The 13,497-nt window shown below is 44.0% G+C and overlaps 1 protein-coding gene across 1 annotated transcript in view; it reads right to left on the reverse strand.

Annotated features, from left to right (window-relative positions):
- The window catches only part of LOC138249236 (pannexin-1-like), a 195,078-nt gene that overhangs the window by 12,899 nt on the left and 168,682 nt on the right, over positions 1 to 13,497 (reverse strand). The window contains exon 5 of the mRNA XM_069203208.1: positions 8,761 to 8,841. Coding sequence (XP_069059309.1) covers positions 8,761 to 8,841 — 81 coding nt within the window. The remainder of the gene's footprint in view (positions 1 to 8,760; positions 8,842 to 13,497) is intronic.

The raw sequence follows: 13,497 nt of genomic DNA on the forward strand, positions 1-13,497 counted from the left end.
CTGCAGCACGAAGTTCTTCTCCTCCAGTGACTGTTCTTCAGCTATCTTTAAAAATGAATACATTTCATGAGGAAGATTTCTCTCCTTTGGCCAACCCTTGACAATGTATTCGGTCACCCCACTCAAAACCCTATCTTTTCCTAGTTCATCAAACCATTCCTCTTCGGAAAACTCCCCAGATGAACAAATTGTATATTGCAGCTATTAAGCGGTCTTCATCATCATCTGCCCTACTGTTAGACCTGATATGCATTAGGGTGGTCACCCCTAACTTTTTGCCTGCCTCCCTCCACTTTTTGGACCCTGTTTTGCTGGCTTTTAGACTCTGCGCACTTTACCACTGCTATCCAGTGCTAAAGTGCATATGCTCTCTCCCTTTTTAAACATGGTAACTTTGGATCATACCTGATTGGACTATTTAATTTACTTATAAGTCCCTAGTAATGTGCACTATATGTGCCTAGGGCCTGTAGATTAAATGCTACTAGTGGGCCTGCAGCACTGGTTGTGCCACCCACTTAAGTAGCCCCCTTAACCTTGTCTCAGGCTTGCCATTGCAAGGCCTCCGTGTGCAGTTTCACTGCCACTTCGACTTGGCATTTAAAAGTACTTGCCAAGCCTAGAACTCCCCTTTTTCTACATATAAGTCGTCACCCCTAATGTGTGCCCTAGGTAACCCCTAGAGCAGGGTGCTGTGTGGGTAAAAGGCAGGACATGTACCTGTGTAGTTATATGTCCTGGTAGTGTAAAACTCCTAAATTCATTTTTACACTACTGTGAGGCCTGTTCCCTTCATAGGCTAACATTGGGGATGCCCTCATACATTGTTGAAGTCGCAGATGCTGATCTGAAAGGAGCAGGAAGGTCATATTTAGTATGGCCAGAATGGTAATACAAAATCCTGCTGACTGGTGAAGTCGGATTTAATATTACTATTCTAGAAATGCCACTTTTAGAAAGTGAGCATTTCTTTGCACTTAAATCTTTCTGTGCCTTACAATCCACGTCTGGCTGGGCTTGGTTGACAGCTCCTTGTGCATTCACTCAGACACACCCCAAGCACAGGGTACTCAGCCTCACTTGCATACATCTGCATTTTGAATGGGTCTTCCTGGACTGGGAGGGTGGAGGGCCTGCTCTCACACAAAGGACTGCCACACCCCCTACTGGGACCCTGGCAGACAGGATTGAACTGAAAGGGGACCTGGTGCACTTGTTAGCCACTCTTTGAAGTCTCCCCCACTTCAAAGGCACATTTGGGGAATAAAACAGGGCCTCTGTGTGGTAGATGCTCTCATGGTATCTATGCTTATTGGAGAATGTAAGGAATTCTATTCCAGAGGCAGATGTCACTCATGACATCACATTGGAATGTGGAGAGTTTTATCATTTGCCAGAGACTCATGAGAGAGATGGATGTCTAGGAATCGCTGTTGGCTAGGATGCTCTAAATAAAGAACCTGCTTTTCCAACCTGGTTCCTGTACATCTTTACATTTGGCGAACGGGGAGCTTTGGAGCATCCGAACAATCTCTTTTTATCTTTGGTCACCTGAAGGATTAAAATTCTATCATCGTTTTCCTAAGGAACTATTTTGGATTTGGTTTTATAGCCAGAATATTCAAACAGTGAACTGTCTCCTGCTTCTGGTCGGGTGAGCGTTTTTCTACAATTTCAACATTTGTGTTTTATTTCCATCGTATAGTGTAAGCGATATTGTAATCGTTTAAATTACCTGCCAGTGCTCGCGCGCTCTTTAAACGGAAGATTCCTGCCATTCCACGCGCTATCCGAGGAGAAGATTCCTGCCGCGCGCTGGTTAGAGCAGAACATTTCAATTACTGCTCGCGCGTACCGCGCGCTGTTAGAAGCAGAAGGCTCCATTCATTGTTCGCGCATGCAGCGCGTTGTTTAAACAAAACAGGATTTCTATCGAGCTACTTCTTACAAAGGCTGAACTAAAGAGTATAAAAGAGATCAATCTGTGTTTAGCTTAACAATTTGTGAAATATAAAACTGTAAGTGGAGTTTACATGCAAGAGCTCCATAATAACATACAATATTTTAATACCTGATTAAACATCTATATAATTTGGAAAGACTATGCAGAATATTTCTCCTCCTCCTTTTTTTTAAACTATGCCTGGAGAACCACCCATAAAGTGGTTAAAATGGAAAAAAACTTTCCTCCATTATTCCAGAGTATGTGGTACTAATTTGTCGAACAAAAGAAAAACAGCATTACTGATGCACTGTTAGGGTTGTGAAGGACAAGACATTTTTGAAAATCTACCAGACCCAGGTGATGAAGAAACTGACCTTAATGAATTTGAAATGTGTCTGAAGAAATTAGATTTACATTTTTTACCTAAGATAAGTACTATTTGGGAACGTTACCACTTCGGCATGAGAGAGCAAAAATCCGGTGAAAGTATTGAAGAATACATTACTGCTTTAAGAAAATTAGCGTCCAACTGCAAATTTGGAAGTAGTATTGATGAACGAATCAGAGACCAATTTATGTTGAGATGCTCAAGCGACAAAATAAGACAGGAATTGTGGAGCAAGGATGATCCATCTCTTCATGAAGTTATTACATTAGCTAAGAGCGTAGAACACACCATGGCTTGTGTTGAAGAATTAGAGAAAGAAAAGAACGTCAGCATAAATAAAGTTTCAGCCAGAAAAGAACAAAATTCAAGGAAAGAATCAGACAATGACAGAGAGGATGAAAAGGCTGATCAAAGCCAATGGATCAAATTCAAGGAGGGAAGATGCTTTCGTTGTGGAAACAGTGGTCATTATGCATCATACAAGAAGTGCCCTGCGATTAATATGACTTGCAAACTATGCAATAAAAAAGGACATTTTGCTAAATGTTGTAGATCTAACAAAAGTTCTTCCTCTGTGAAAGTCGTAGAGGATTGCATACTGTCTGTAACTACATACATCGACAAGAAAAAGTACCCAAAGGATACTGTGACTATTTCGGGTATTGCAAGTGAGATGCTTTTCGACTCAGGAGCATGGTTAACTCTGATTTCCAATGTTTTATTTGACGAACAGCTAAGTCACAATATTAAATTGAAGTCCCCGGATGTTGTTCCAGGAGCGTATGGGGGGCAAATTATTGAGTTAAGAGGCTATTTTGAGGCGGAAATCTCCTTCAAGTCTAAAACTATATTTGGGAAAATGTATGTTCCTGTGAAAGGAGATAGTGTTTTGAGCTGGCCACACCAAAAGGAGCTGAATATCATTTTAGATCCCAATTCGGCAACGCCTGTCATGCTCAAGGATGATTTTATAGACAGCCTGCATGACGTGTGTGAACTTTTTGTGAAAGATGGAAAGAAAGACGCTTTGCCTGATTTTATTGAAGAATATAAGGAAGTGTTCAGCGACAAATTAGGTTGTTTGAAGAAATATTCACATCGTATAAAGATAAAAAGGGGTTCCATTCTTGTGACTGCAAAAGTACGATCTATTCCTATTTCCATGAGGAATGACGTAGAGAAAGAAATACACAGATTGTGTGATGAGGGAATAGTTGAACCAGTGGAATCTTCAGAATGGATTTCGCCTATTGTCGTTGCACGCAAGCAGTCTGGAGAAATTAGGTTATGTGTTGACTTGAGGAATCTTAATAAATGTGTGGTCAGTGATCAGTTTCCGTTGCCCAACATAACAGAAATGGTCCCAATGTTGCATGGGTCAAACATTTTCAGCAAGCTTATCTTGACTTCAGCATATCATCAGATTATGCTGCATCCAGATTCAAGAGACTACACCACTTTCAATACTCTTTTTGGAACGTTTAGGTTTATAAGAATGCCTTTTGGATTGGTATCTGCTGCTGCAGTATTTCAGCGTTTGATGTACAATCTTTTTGGGTCAGAAGCTGGTGTAAAATGTTTTCAAGATGACATTTTAATACATGGATGATCTGAAAAGGAACATGATATGAGAGTTAGGAGGGTTCTAGCTATATTAAGGGACCATGGTTCGACTCTCAAGTTGAAAAAGTGTTCCTTTTGCAAGACTGAGGTTGAGTATCTAGGACATAAAATTACAGCCAAGGGTTTGTGTCCGAAGGACGATTTGATCAGTAATATATTGAATCTGCGTGATCCTGAGAAAAAGGAAGAGTTGTTATCTTTTCTTGGAATGGTTGAGTTTCACGCCAAGTTTCTACCCAATTTAGCTTCAAAAACAATTCATATGAGAAGATTACTTAAGAAAGGGATAGAATTCATTTGGGATGATAAGTGCAAGAAAGAGTTTGAAGGGATAAAAAGGGAACTATCGACGATTGGAAGTTTGAATTCATGTGATCCTGATAAAACATGTGTGGTGATGACTGATGCCAGTGTGAGAGGCTTAGGGGCAGTGTTATTACAGGACATGGGTGATGGCGACCTCAAGCCCGTAGTGTATAGTTCCAGAACTTTACGTGGAGCAGAAATAATTACTCTACAATCGAAAAGGAAGCTCTAAGTGTTTTCTGGGCAGTCAACAAATTCAAGAATTTTGTATGGGGTAGACAATTTCAGATTTTCACGGACCACAAACCCCTGGTAGAAGTATTTACGAAAAAAGGTCTAGATATGATTTCTAGCAGGATAAGTAGATGGGTAATCAATCTACAGGATTTTTGTTTCAGTATGTTCTATGTCCCAGGTTCCAAGAACAGGATTGCTGATTGTTTATCTAGACTGAGTTCTGAAATGGATGAATGCTCGGAAAAGAGTGAGGAAACAGATTTCAGTGTGTGCAGTGTTACTGGTGGCATTGTAGAGCATGATGAGTGGTCGAAAGTAGTAGCTGAAGATTCTGTACTGCAGCAGGTGAGTGAGGGACTTAGGTATGGATGGAATAGTAATGTAAGACGAGATAAGGAATTGGGAGGATTTTGGAGAGTGAGGGATGAGCTGTCTATGGAGAATGACGTGATTTTGCGTGGCCTGAGGTTGGTGGTTCCTAATAGTTTGAGGAACAAGATTATTGATTTGGGTCCTGAAGGGCATCAAGGAATGAGTAGGACGAAGGCCAGGATTCGCCTTATCTATTGGTGGCCAGGTATGGATTTAATGATAGCAAGAACGGTCAGGAATTGTCCTGATTGCTGTAATAGTGACAAGGTGTATAAGACTAGAATACCGCCAATGTGTATAAGAGACATGTCTAACAAACCTTGGGAGGTTGTAACTGTAGATATTGTTGGACCTATTCACGGGAAAGGTGGATCCAACTACATCTTGGTTTCAATTGATCAGTTTTCCAGATGGGCGGAAATAGGAGTCTGTAGTAGTATTGAGACTAAGAGAATTCTAGACGTTTTTGATGACATCTTCAGCCGTGAAGGTTTTCCTAATACGATTGTGTCAGATAATGGTCCACAATTTGTTTCTTCTGAAATGAAGGAATATCTACAGAACAAAGGGATTAAACATAGGAGATGTTCTTTGTATCATCCTGAGGGAAATGGCATTGTGGAAAGGTTCAATAAATGTGTGAAAGAGTGTATACAATTAGAGAGTATGGCCAATAGGAACTGTAAGGTGGGTCTCAAGGAGTTTCTTCAAGCTTATAGATTCACACCTCACTCTACCACAGGAAAAGTTCCTTTTGAACTTTTTAGAGGTCGTAAGGCTGACACTCTTTTGGCACCAGGATGGGTGTTTTGGGGGAAGAATGACAGTGTTACATGGAACAATGTGAGTGGTGGAAGCAACGCACATGAGAAGAAGCGTATACAAAGAAGGAAGGAATACTTTGACAAAAAGAAGAGCACGTTAGACATTGGTGTGGAAGTTGGCGATCATATTTTAGTAAAAAACACATCACTATGTAAAAGTGGTAGTAAGTTCATGGGGCCATTTGAAGTGATAAAGCTGTTAGGAATGCTGTCAAAATCAAAGATGGAGGAGTGTGGAATATGAATCGTTTTGTTATCTCTAAAAAGTTTTCATGATTTTTTTTTACTTCTGAGAACTTTTCATGATAGTATGTCTGTTATTAAAGTCTTAAAAAAAAAGAGAAGAAAAAAAATAGATCTTAAGATATTCAACTGTTAATAATCTGTCTTGTGTTGTTTATTTATTTATTTTTTTTTCTTTTGTCTAGGTTTGTTTGAACATTAATTGTGTTATTATATGTTTAAGAGGGAAGGTGTGTGGTAGATGCTCTCATGGTATCTATGCTTATTGTAGAATGTAAGGAATTCTATTCCAGAGGCAGATGTCACTCATGACATCACATTGGAATGTGGAGAGTTTGATCATTTGCCAGAGACTCATGAGAGAGATGGATGTCTAGGAATCGCTGTTGGCTAGGATGCTCTAAATAAAGAACCTGCTTTTCAAACCTGGTTCCTGTACATCTTTACACTCTGCCCTACCTGATCAGACACTTGTTGGAGAAGAAACCTGAACCAGAAACTACATCCTGCCAAGAAGAACTGCCTGGCTGCTCAAAGGACTCACCTGTCTGCTTTTCTACAAAGGACTGCTGCCTTGCTATTGGCCTGCTGCCTTGCTGAACTCTTGTCTGGCTGTGAAAGTGCTCTCCAAGGGCTTGGATAGAGCTTGCCTCCTGTTCCCTGAAGTCTCAGGACCAAAAAGACTTCTCTTTTTCACTTGGACGCTTCGTGCGCCGAAATTTTCGACGCACAGCTTGTTCCGCGGTGAGAAAAACGCTGCACACCGACGCTGATCGATGCAACGCCTTCAGGACGACCAGAACTTCGACGCACGGCCTCGCAAGGACAACGCCGCCCGACTTCCATAGGAGAAATCGACGCGACGCCTGCCGTGAGAGCGAAACTTCGACGCACAGACCCGCAGAACGACGCCCAGCCGGAAAACAAGCAGGAGAATCCACGCACAGACCCGGGACATCTGGTAATCCCCGCAACCCATAGAAAGAGACTGTCCGTGCGCCGGAAAACGACGCACGAGTTCCCTGCGTGAAAAATAACGACGCAAGTTTGTGTGTGCTGGGAAGAAATCGACACACACCCTATTTTTCCACGTATCTCTTCTTCTGCGGCCCTTTGCGGAGATTTTCCACTCCAAACCAGGTACTTTGTGCTTGAAAGAGACTTTGGGGGTCATTACGACCCTGGCGGCCGGTGGTAAGGTGGTGGTACCACCGCCAACAGGCTGGCGGTGTTCCGCCAGCAATTATGACCGTGGCGCAATAGACACGCCCATACCGCCGGCCCTTCCAACATACCGCGGGCAGCGGTGCAAGCACCACTGCCCTGGTGATTATGAGTCCCCGACCGCCAGCCTGTCCGTGGCCGTAAACACCGCCATGGAACGGCTGGCGGTAAGGGGACTTGGGGTGCCCCTGGGGGCCCCTGCACTGCCCATGCACTTGCCACACACCCCACCATCACAACCCACTCATCCCAATTCCAAATCCCTGCATGCTGTACCAATGCATGGACACCACTCACAGACCTGCATGGACACCTATCACCACAGCATGCACACTAGAGAGAATCACCTAGCCCACCAAATAACAACTCACACAAGGCAAAGCTGCCAGGGCAATAACAACCATAGAGGGCAACCCACCATGCACAAGATGTCACACACATAACACTGCATTTACATCCCCACAGGTAACCCAGCCAATGTCACCGGCGAAGGGGTGCCAGCAACATTCAGTACCCCACAGGAGAGGCCCACAGTAATGACAGCAGCTCTGGTCGCCTGGCCCATCAGTGACCTCTGGACAGTCGGTTACCCAGGCACACTCTCACACCACCACAGAGCCTCCCCCCTCAGGAAACACCACCACAGCACCCACCCAGCGGGCCCATACCTCTGTCCCCAGGACATGTCAATCAGCAGTGTGTCCACCACTACAGGGACCCCGGGCAGACCACAAACCCAGGAGAATCAGGGACTTGGGGTCAGTGGCAGTGGGCACACGGTTCAGGGGACAGAGGCACAGGACAACAGGGAAGCTGGGAGGGCTGCTGTGCGACAGGGGGAGGACAAGCCCAGGGAACCGACCCTCCAGGAGGCACTCACCACAATCCTGGGAGCATGCCAACATTCCCAGGATACACTGGGCAAGATTCTGAACAAGATGGAGGAGAACAGGCGGCTGCAGGACGGACATTTGAGACAAGGCATTTGGCTTATCCACCAAAATTATTCATGAGCTGTACCTTTGGGCAGGAGGCCTTGAGAACAGTTTAACTGCTGAACAGGCCACCTTAAGAAGCATCTGGCCATAAGCACCCATTCTGCAGAGGCTTGGATGAGCGATGTAGGGAGACTTGTATTGATTCAATGTACCATAAAGTCTATGCTTTCTACAAAGTAGTCCATCAGCAATAGTACGTGTGTGGGGGATATAGGGAGGAGTAGGGTGCAGTCAGGGGCCACAAGGCAAGCTCTGGAGCTTGTTTGGAAGCTAGAAAGTGATCGTCCACAGAACAGTGCAAGAAGGCATGCAGCAGCGCAGGGAGGATTGAGGGGGAACAGATTTGGCTCTCTGGAGAAGCCTTTAGGAAAGGAACGCCACCAACATTGTTAAGTTGCAGTGGGATGGGTGAGCAGTTCAGAGTCTATAATGCTACCATAGATAAATATACTACAGAGGTGTTGTAGTCCCTCATCAGAACTAAAAACACTTTTTCCATATCAACACTATGCTGTCCTGAAAAAGAGCTTACTCTAGTGACAACTGCCTCCTATAACCAAAATATGCTTCTTGCAAAAACGATGCTGTATCCTTACCCACCTTTATGCAATGCTTCATCTTTGTGTCCATGCTTTCCCTTGGCCGTATCACTTGGTGTGCTGATCAAGAACTCTTGACTAGCTGTTGAGATAAGAATGCAGAGGGTTTACAGTATCACTATGGTTATTTTGGTTGACAACTGTTCAACATCGAGGGTAGGTGTTTTCAAACATAATGGAAGTGCCTTCGTAATAAAGTGGTTTTCGGCGAGTAGCACGCTACTATGGAACCCAAAAGGATTAGAGGTTGATTAGTATAGAGAAATATGAGTACAGTATTAGTATAGGGAGATATGAGTTAATTTGAGTGGAGGATATGTGAGTCTGTTAGTTGGAATGAATAGAATAATGGAGGGATAGAGGAGTAAAGAATCCAATAGTGTTAATTGGGAGATCATATTAGTAAGATGAGGTTTGGGATGAGTAAAGGAGAGATGGAGGAGAGAAGAGTCTGTAGAAAGGGATTAGGGAGATCATAGTAATAAAGGAAGCGGGGTGTGGGATGAGTCAGAGGAGAGATAAATGAGGGAGAATATAGTAGGGTTGTTTGAGTGATCATAGTAGTAAACTGAGGTGTAGGGTGAGCCAGGAGGGAAGCATATAGGAAGAGATATTTTGGAGACCATAGTAGTAGAATCGGTTTGGGATGAGTCAGAGGGTGGAGATAGAGAGTAGATTGATAGAGGTATAGGGTGATGGTGTGACAGAATAAACCTTTCAAGAGAGTATTTTCTTCCCTCTTGTACAGTAGGACTATAGAAATAAATATACAGCTACATGATTACATAGTAAGGGAATATATGTGTTCGGAATGTAATATATTGAGATTTAAAGTTGTATCAAATGAACATGGATTTTCAAGAGTTGCAGTGTTTGAAGTTAATTTATTTGTGTACTTTTATAACATTATTTTATCTTTCCTAAATTTTTCAATAGTGAAATGCTTATAGATAAATAGTTACTATTTGCCTATTGTGATAGATAAAATAAAAACAGAGACACATAAGCATCTAATGAAGCAACATATATAGCAACTATGCAATGACCCAAAACATGTTAAGTGTAGAATAATATAAACATATATGAACAAGTTCATCACCTTCAGTATTACATTATTTGGCAGAGACTACATCTAGCTGTGGATTCCCCACCCCTGAACCTCCTCCGGTGTCAGACCGGATCCAGAAACCCCTACCCGAGAAACTCCCCGCATGTGTCGCCAGCCCCATCTGCCCCTGGGCCCACACAGTGACATTGGTGACGGTTGTGATGTCACAGCCACCCACAAAGGCGCGTGGATGCCAGCTACTTTTTTCACGACTTTGCATGCAAGGAGTGCAGATCAAAGAAATGAACTGACGATTGTGTGTCCAATCTAGCACCCTGAAAAGGGATCACACTAACCCTAGCAAATGAGTCCGCAGAGTGGGGAGGCATGGGTGGGTGTAAAGAATCAACGGCTAGATGTAGTCTCTACCACATAATGCATTACCAATGGTAAGTAATTTGTTCATCTGACAGAGACTTCTAGCTGCAGATTCCCCAACTTTGAATAGATACCCAAGCCATATCCTCCTGGCGATGGGCTGCACACAAATTTTGTAATCTAAAAAGTCCTGCAGGACTGAGCGGGTGAAATGTCTGTCCCTACGGACCTGACTGTCCAGACAGTAGGGTTTGGCAAACATGTGTAAAGACACTCACGCTGCTGCCTGACAGATGTCCAGGGCTGGGACTCCATGAGCTAATGCCATGGTCATAGCTTTTTCTCAGTGGAAAGGGCTTGTAAGCCCTCAGGAGGCTGCTTTATAGCCAGAGCATAGCAGATTTATTTTTACAGAGAATGACCAAGTGCAATTTCTTTACTGCCCAACCTTTCTTTGCTCCCACATATAACACAAAGAGTTGGTTGTCACCAGGAACTCTTTTGTGTGGTTAAGATAGAAAGAATATGCTATTTTTGAGTCCAGCTGGTGGAGTTGCTCCTCTTCCTTAGAGGGATGTGGGGGAGCAAAGAAGGTAGGAAGGGTGACAATCTGTCCCAAATGAAATTGGGTCACTAACTTTAGGAGGAAAGAGGCTCAGGTGCAAAGCACCACTTTATCAGGAAACACTGTGAGATATGGAGGCTTGGATGACAAGGCTTGCAGCTCACTCACCCTCTGGGACGATGTTATGGCTGCGAGAAAGGCTGTTTTACTGGTGACCAACCTTATTGGACATTTGTGAAGTGGTTCAAACGAAGCACACATGAGGTATGTGAGAACCAGGTTCTGCTCCCACTGAGGCGTAATGAAGGGCGAAGGGGGGGGGACATATCTATAAGCCCTTTTAAAAACTTATTTACAGTAGGAGACCTAAACAAGAAGGCTGGTCAGCCAGCCACAGAAAAGCAGATGAAGTACATAGATAACCCTTAAGAGTGACCATTGCAGAGCCCTGCTGGTCAAGGGACAGAAAGAAAAGAAGAACATCAGAGAGAAACAGAAAGAGGATCTAAAGACTTCTCTATACAATACTTTACAAATCTTTGCCAAAGGCAGACGTATATCGCTTTTGTGAAGGAACGCCTGGCAGCTAAAATACCATTACACACTTCAGGAGGAAGGTCCAAGGCTGTCAACTGTTGCTGCTCAATCTCCATGCATGAAGGTGCAGAGTTGACAGTTCCCCTGCTGCTGCAACAGAAGATCCTCCCAACGAGGCAGCCTGATCGGAGGATCAATGCTAATTTTCAGAAGCTTGGGATACTAGATTGTCCGTGCCCAATCCAGAAACACAAGGACTACTTGCGCTGCGTTGTTCTTGATCTTCTAGAGAACTCTGGGCAGGAGTGGTATGGGCAAAACGACATACAGCAAGCCTGAGTTCTACTCATGATGAAAAGAACCTCAGAGGGATAATCGCCTTGAATACTCCCAACACGCAATACCATTGACATTGCGCACTCTCTTTGGAGGGGAACAGATCTAACCAAGACTCTCTCCACTGCTGGAAGAGTCCGTGATCCGCTAGGCCTCGATGGCAGAGTTTGTCCACCCTGGTGTACAGAGAACCTGCCAAGTGGTGAACCATCAGGATTATGCCATGCTGTTCCAGCCATGTACAGAGACGCAGAGCCTCTTGACAAATGGTCCACGACACCACCCCACCCTCCTTGTTGCAGTACCACACGGCAGTGGTGTTGTCCTTGAATACCTGTACTAACTTCCCCTTGATGGAGAAAAAATGCTTTCAATGCTAGCTGGATCATCCGTCGCTCCAACACATTGATGTGGAGTCCAGGTTCCACCAGAGATAAGAGTCCTTTGATATCCACCTCTCCCAAATGGCTGCCCTATCCCAGAAGTTGTGCGTCTGTCACTACTGTGAGATCTGGTTGGGGAAGGGAGAGGAGTCTGCCTTTGACCCAAGATCAAATTAACTGAGTGCTATCAGCAATCTCAATTCATCATCAGCACCTTTCTGCACTTCAGCTGCCTAAAAAGGTGATGCACATACATCAGGACAAACCCCTGCTGTGAAACTCCATGTACGTGCCCTAACTATTGATGTAATAATGTTATGTGTGTGGGAAAGAAAAGAATAAAGGTGCAAAATATGTTACCAATCAAAACAGGTTTGGTTTTGCCCGTATATTTTTAAAAAACACTCTTTTTTATATATGTGCATTACATAACCAATACTAACATGCACTTCTTGAGCAATAAGTTCTCAGGGCGATTAGTTATTAGAAGATCTACCCAAAGTAGCATTACAGCTCTTGAACTGAATGATCCATTCAATTTGAGCAGCCCCCATACTAAGCAAGTTGTTTAATCCATCTTATTTTGTAATTATCTGTTAATGGTCCTGCTAACAATCCCATAAAAAACTCACAGATTTTATGATGTTTATGCAGACATCTCTGGGCCTTGTAAATTGGTTCATCTAGACATGAATATCTACCCAGTATTCTCCTTTAAGAGGGACTCTTTCTGACCTCCAGCATTGTGCTTGGTCTCTTTTGCCCAACAACACCTCATATCTATCAGCATCCTATCAACCCAAGTCCTGCTTACTCCATCCAAAACACCAATTAGTGTATGAGAGAAATGTCTGGTTCAGTGTGCTTGTGATTTATTGCAGGTATTTCTATGTCTGCCGTAAGCCAACAACTTTTGATTTTACTAAAATTCTATGTATTATATACTTATGTACAGGGGCTTTGAACCTGCCCTCTTCATCAATTGGTCTGTTGCGTCATTCACAGGGCGGCTCCTCCATTAGGGCAGAGGAACGTCGCCCTCCTGGCCGGCAGCTGCGAACCTTTTGATAAAATACTATAATAAACTATGTTTGTTATGATTTTTAGTAAAAGGGCCTGGGCCACGGGGGTGACGAGCAGTGAGGGGAGTGCTCATATACGGCCAAATACACATGCGCACAAGGCTCTCTCCAGTTGCAGGGCTGGAGACAGTCTGCACAGGCTCCCAGTCTGCCTGGGAGCATCCTGGCTGGGTGCTCCAAGCCAATCCTGATGCTGCTGTGAGCAGCGTCAGGATTGGCCACAGGGCAGGCTGGGGACCTGTGCGTGCCTGCCTGCCTGTCTGCAGCCAGCAGAGGAGCAGGGAATGGCAGCGAGAAGGTAAGTGTTTTTTTTTTTGGGGGGGGGGGTAATTTTTATTTCCCTTTCCCCCCCGTGTGGCGCCCCTCCCCTTCTGCGTGCACATTTTTCTTCCATGCACCACAGTATCTA

Source organism: Pleurodeles waltl, chromosome 8, assembly GCF_031143425.1.
Source record: "Pleurodeles waltl isolate 20211129_DDA chromosome 8, aPleWal1.hap1.20221129, whole genome shotgun sequence".
Classification (NCBI taxonomy): Eukaryota; Metazoa; Chordata; class Amphibia; order Caudata; family Salamandridae; genus Pleurodeles; species Pleurodeles waltl.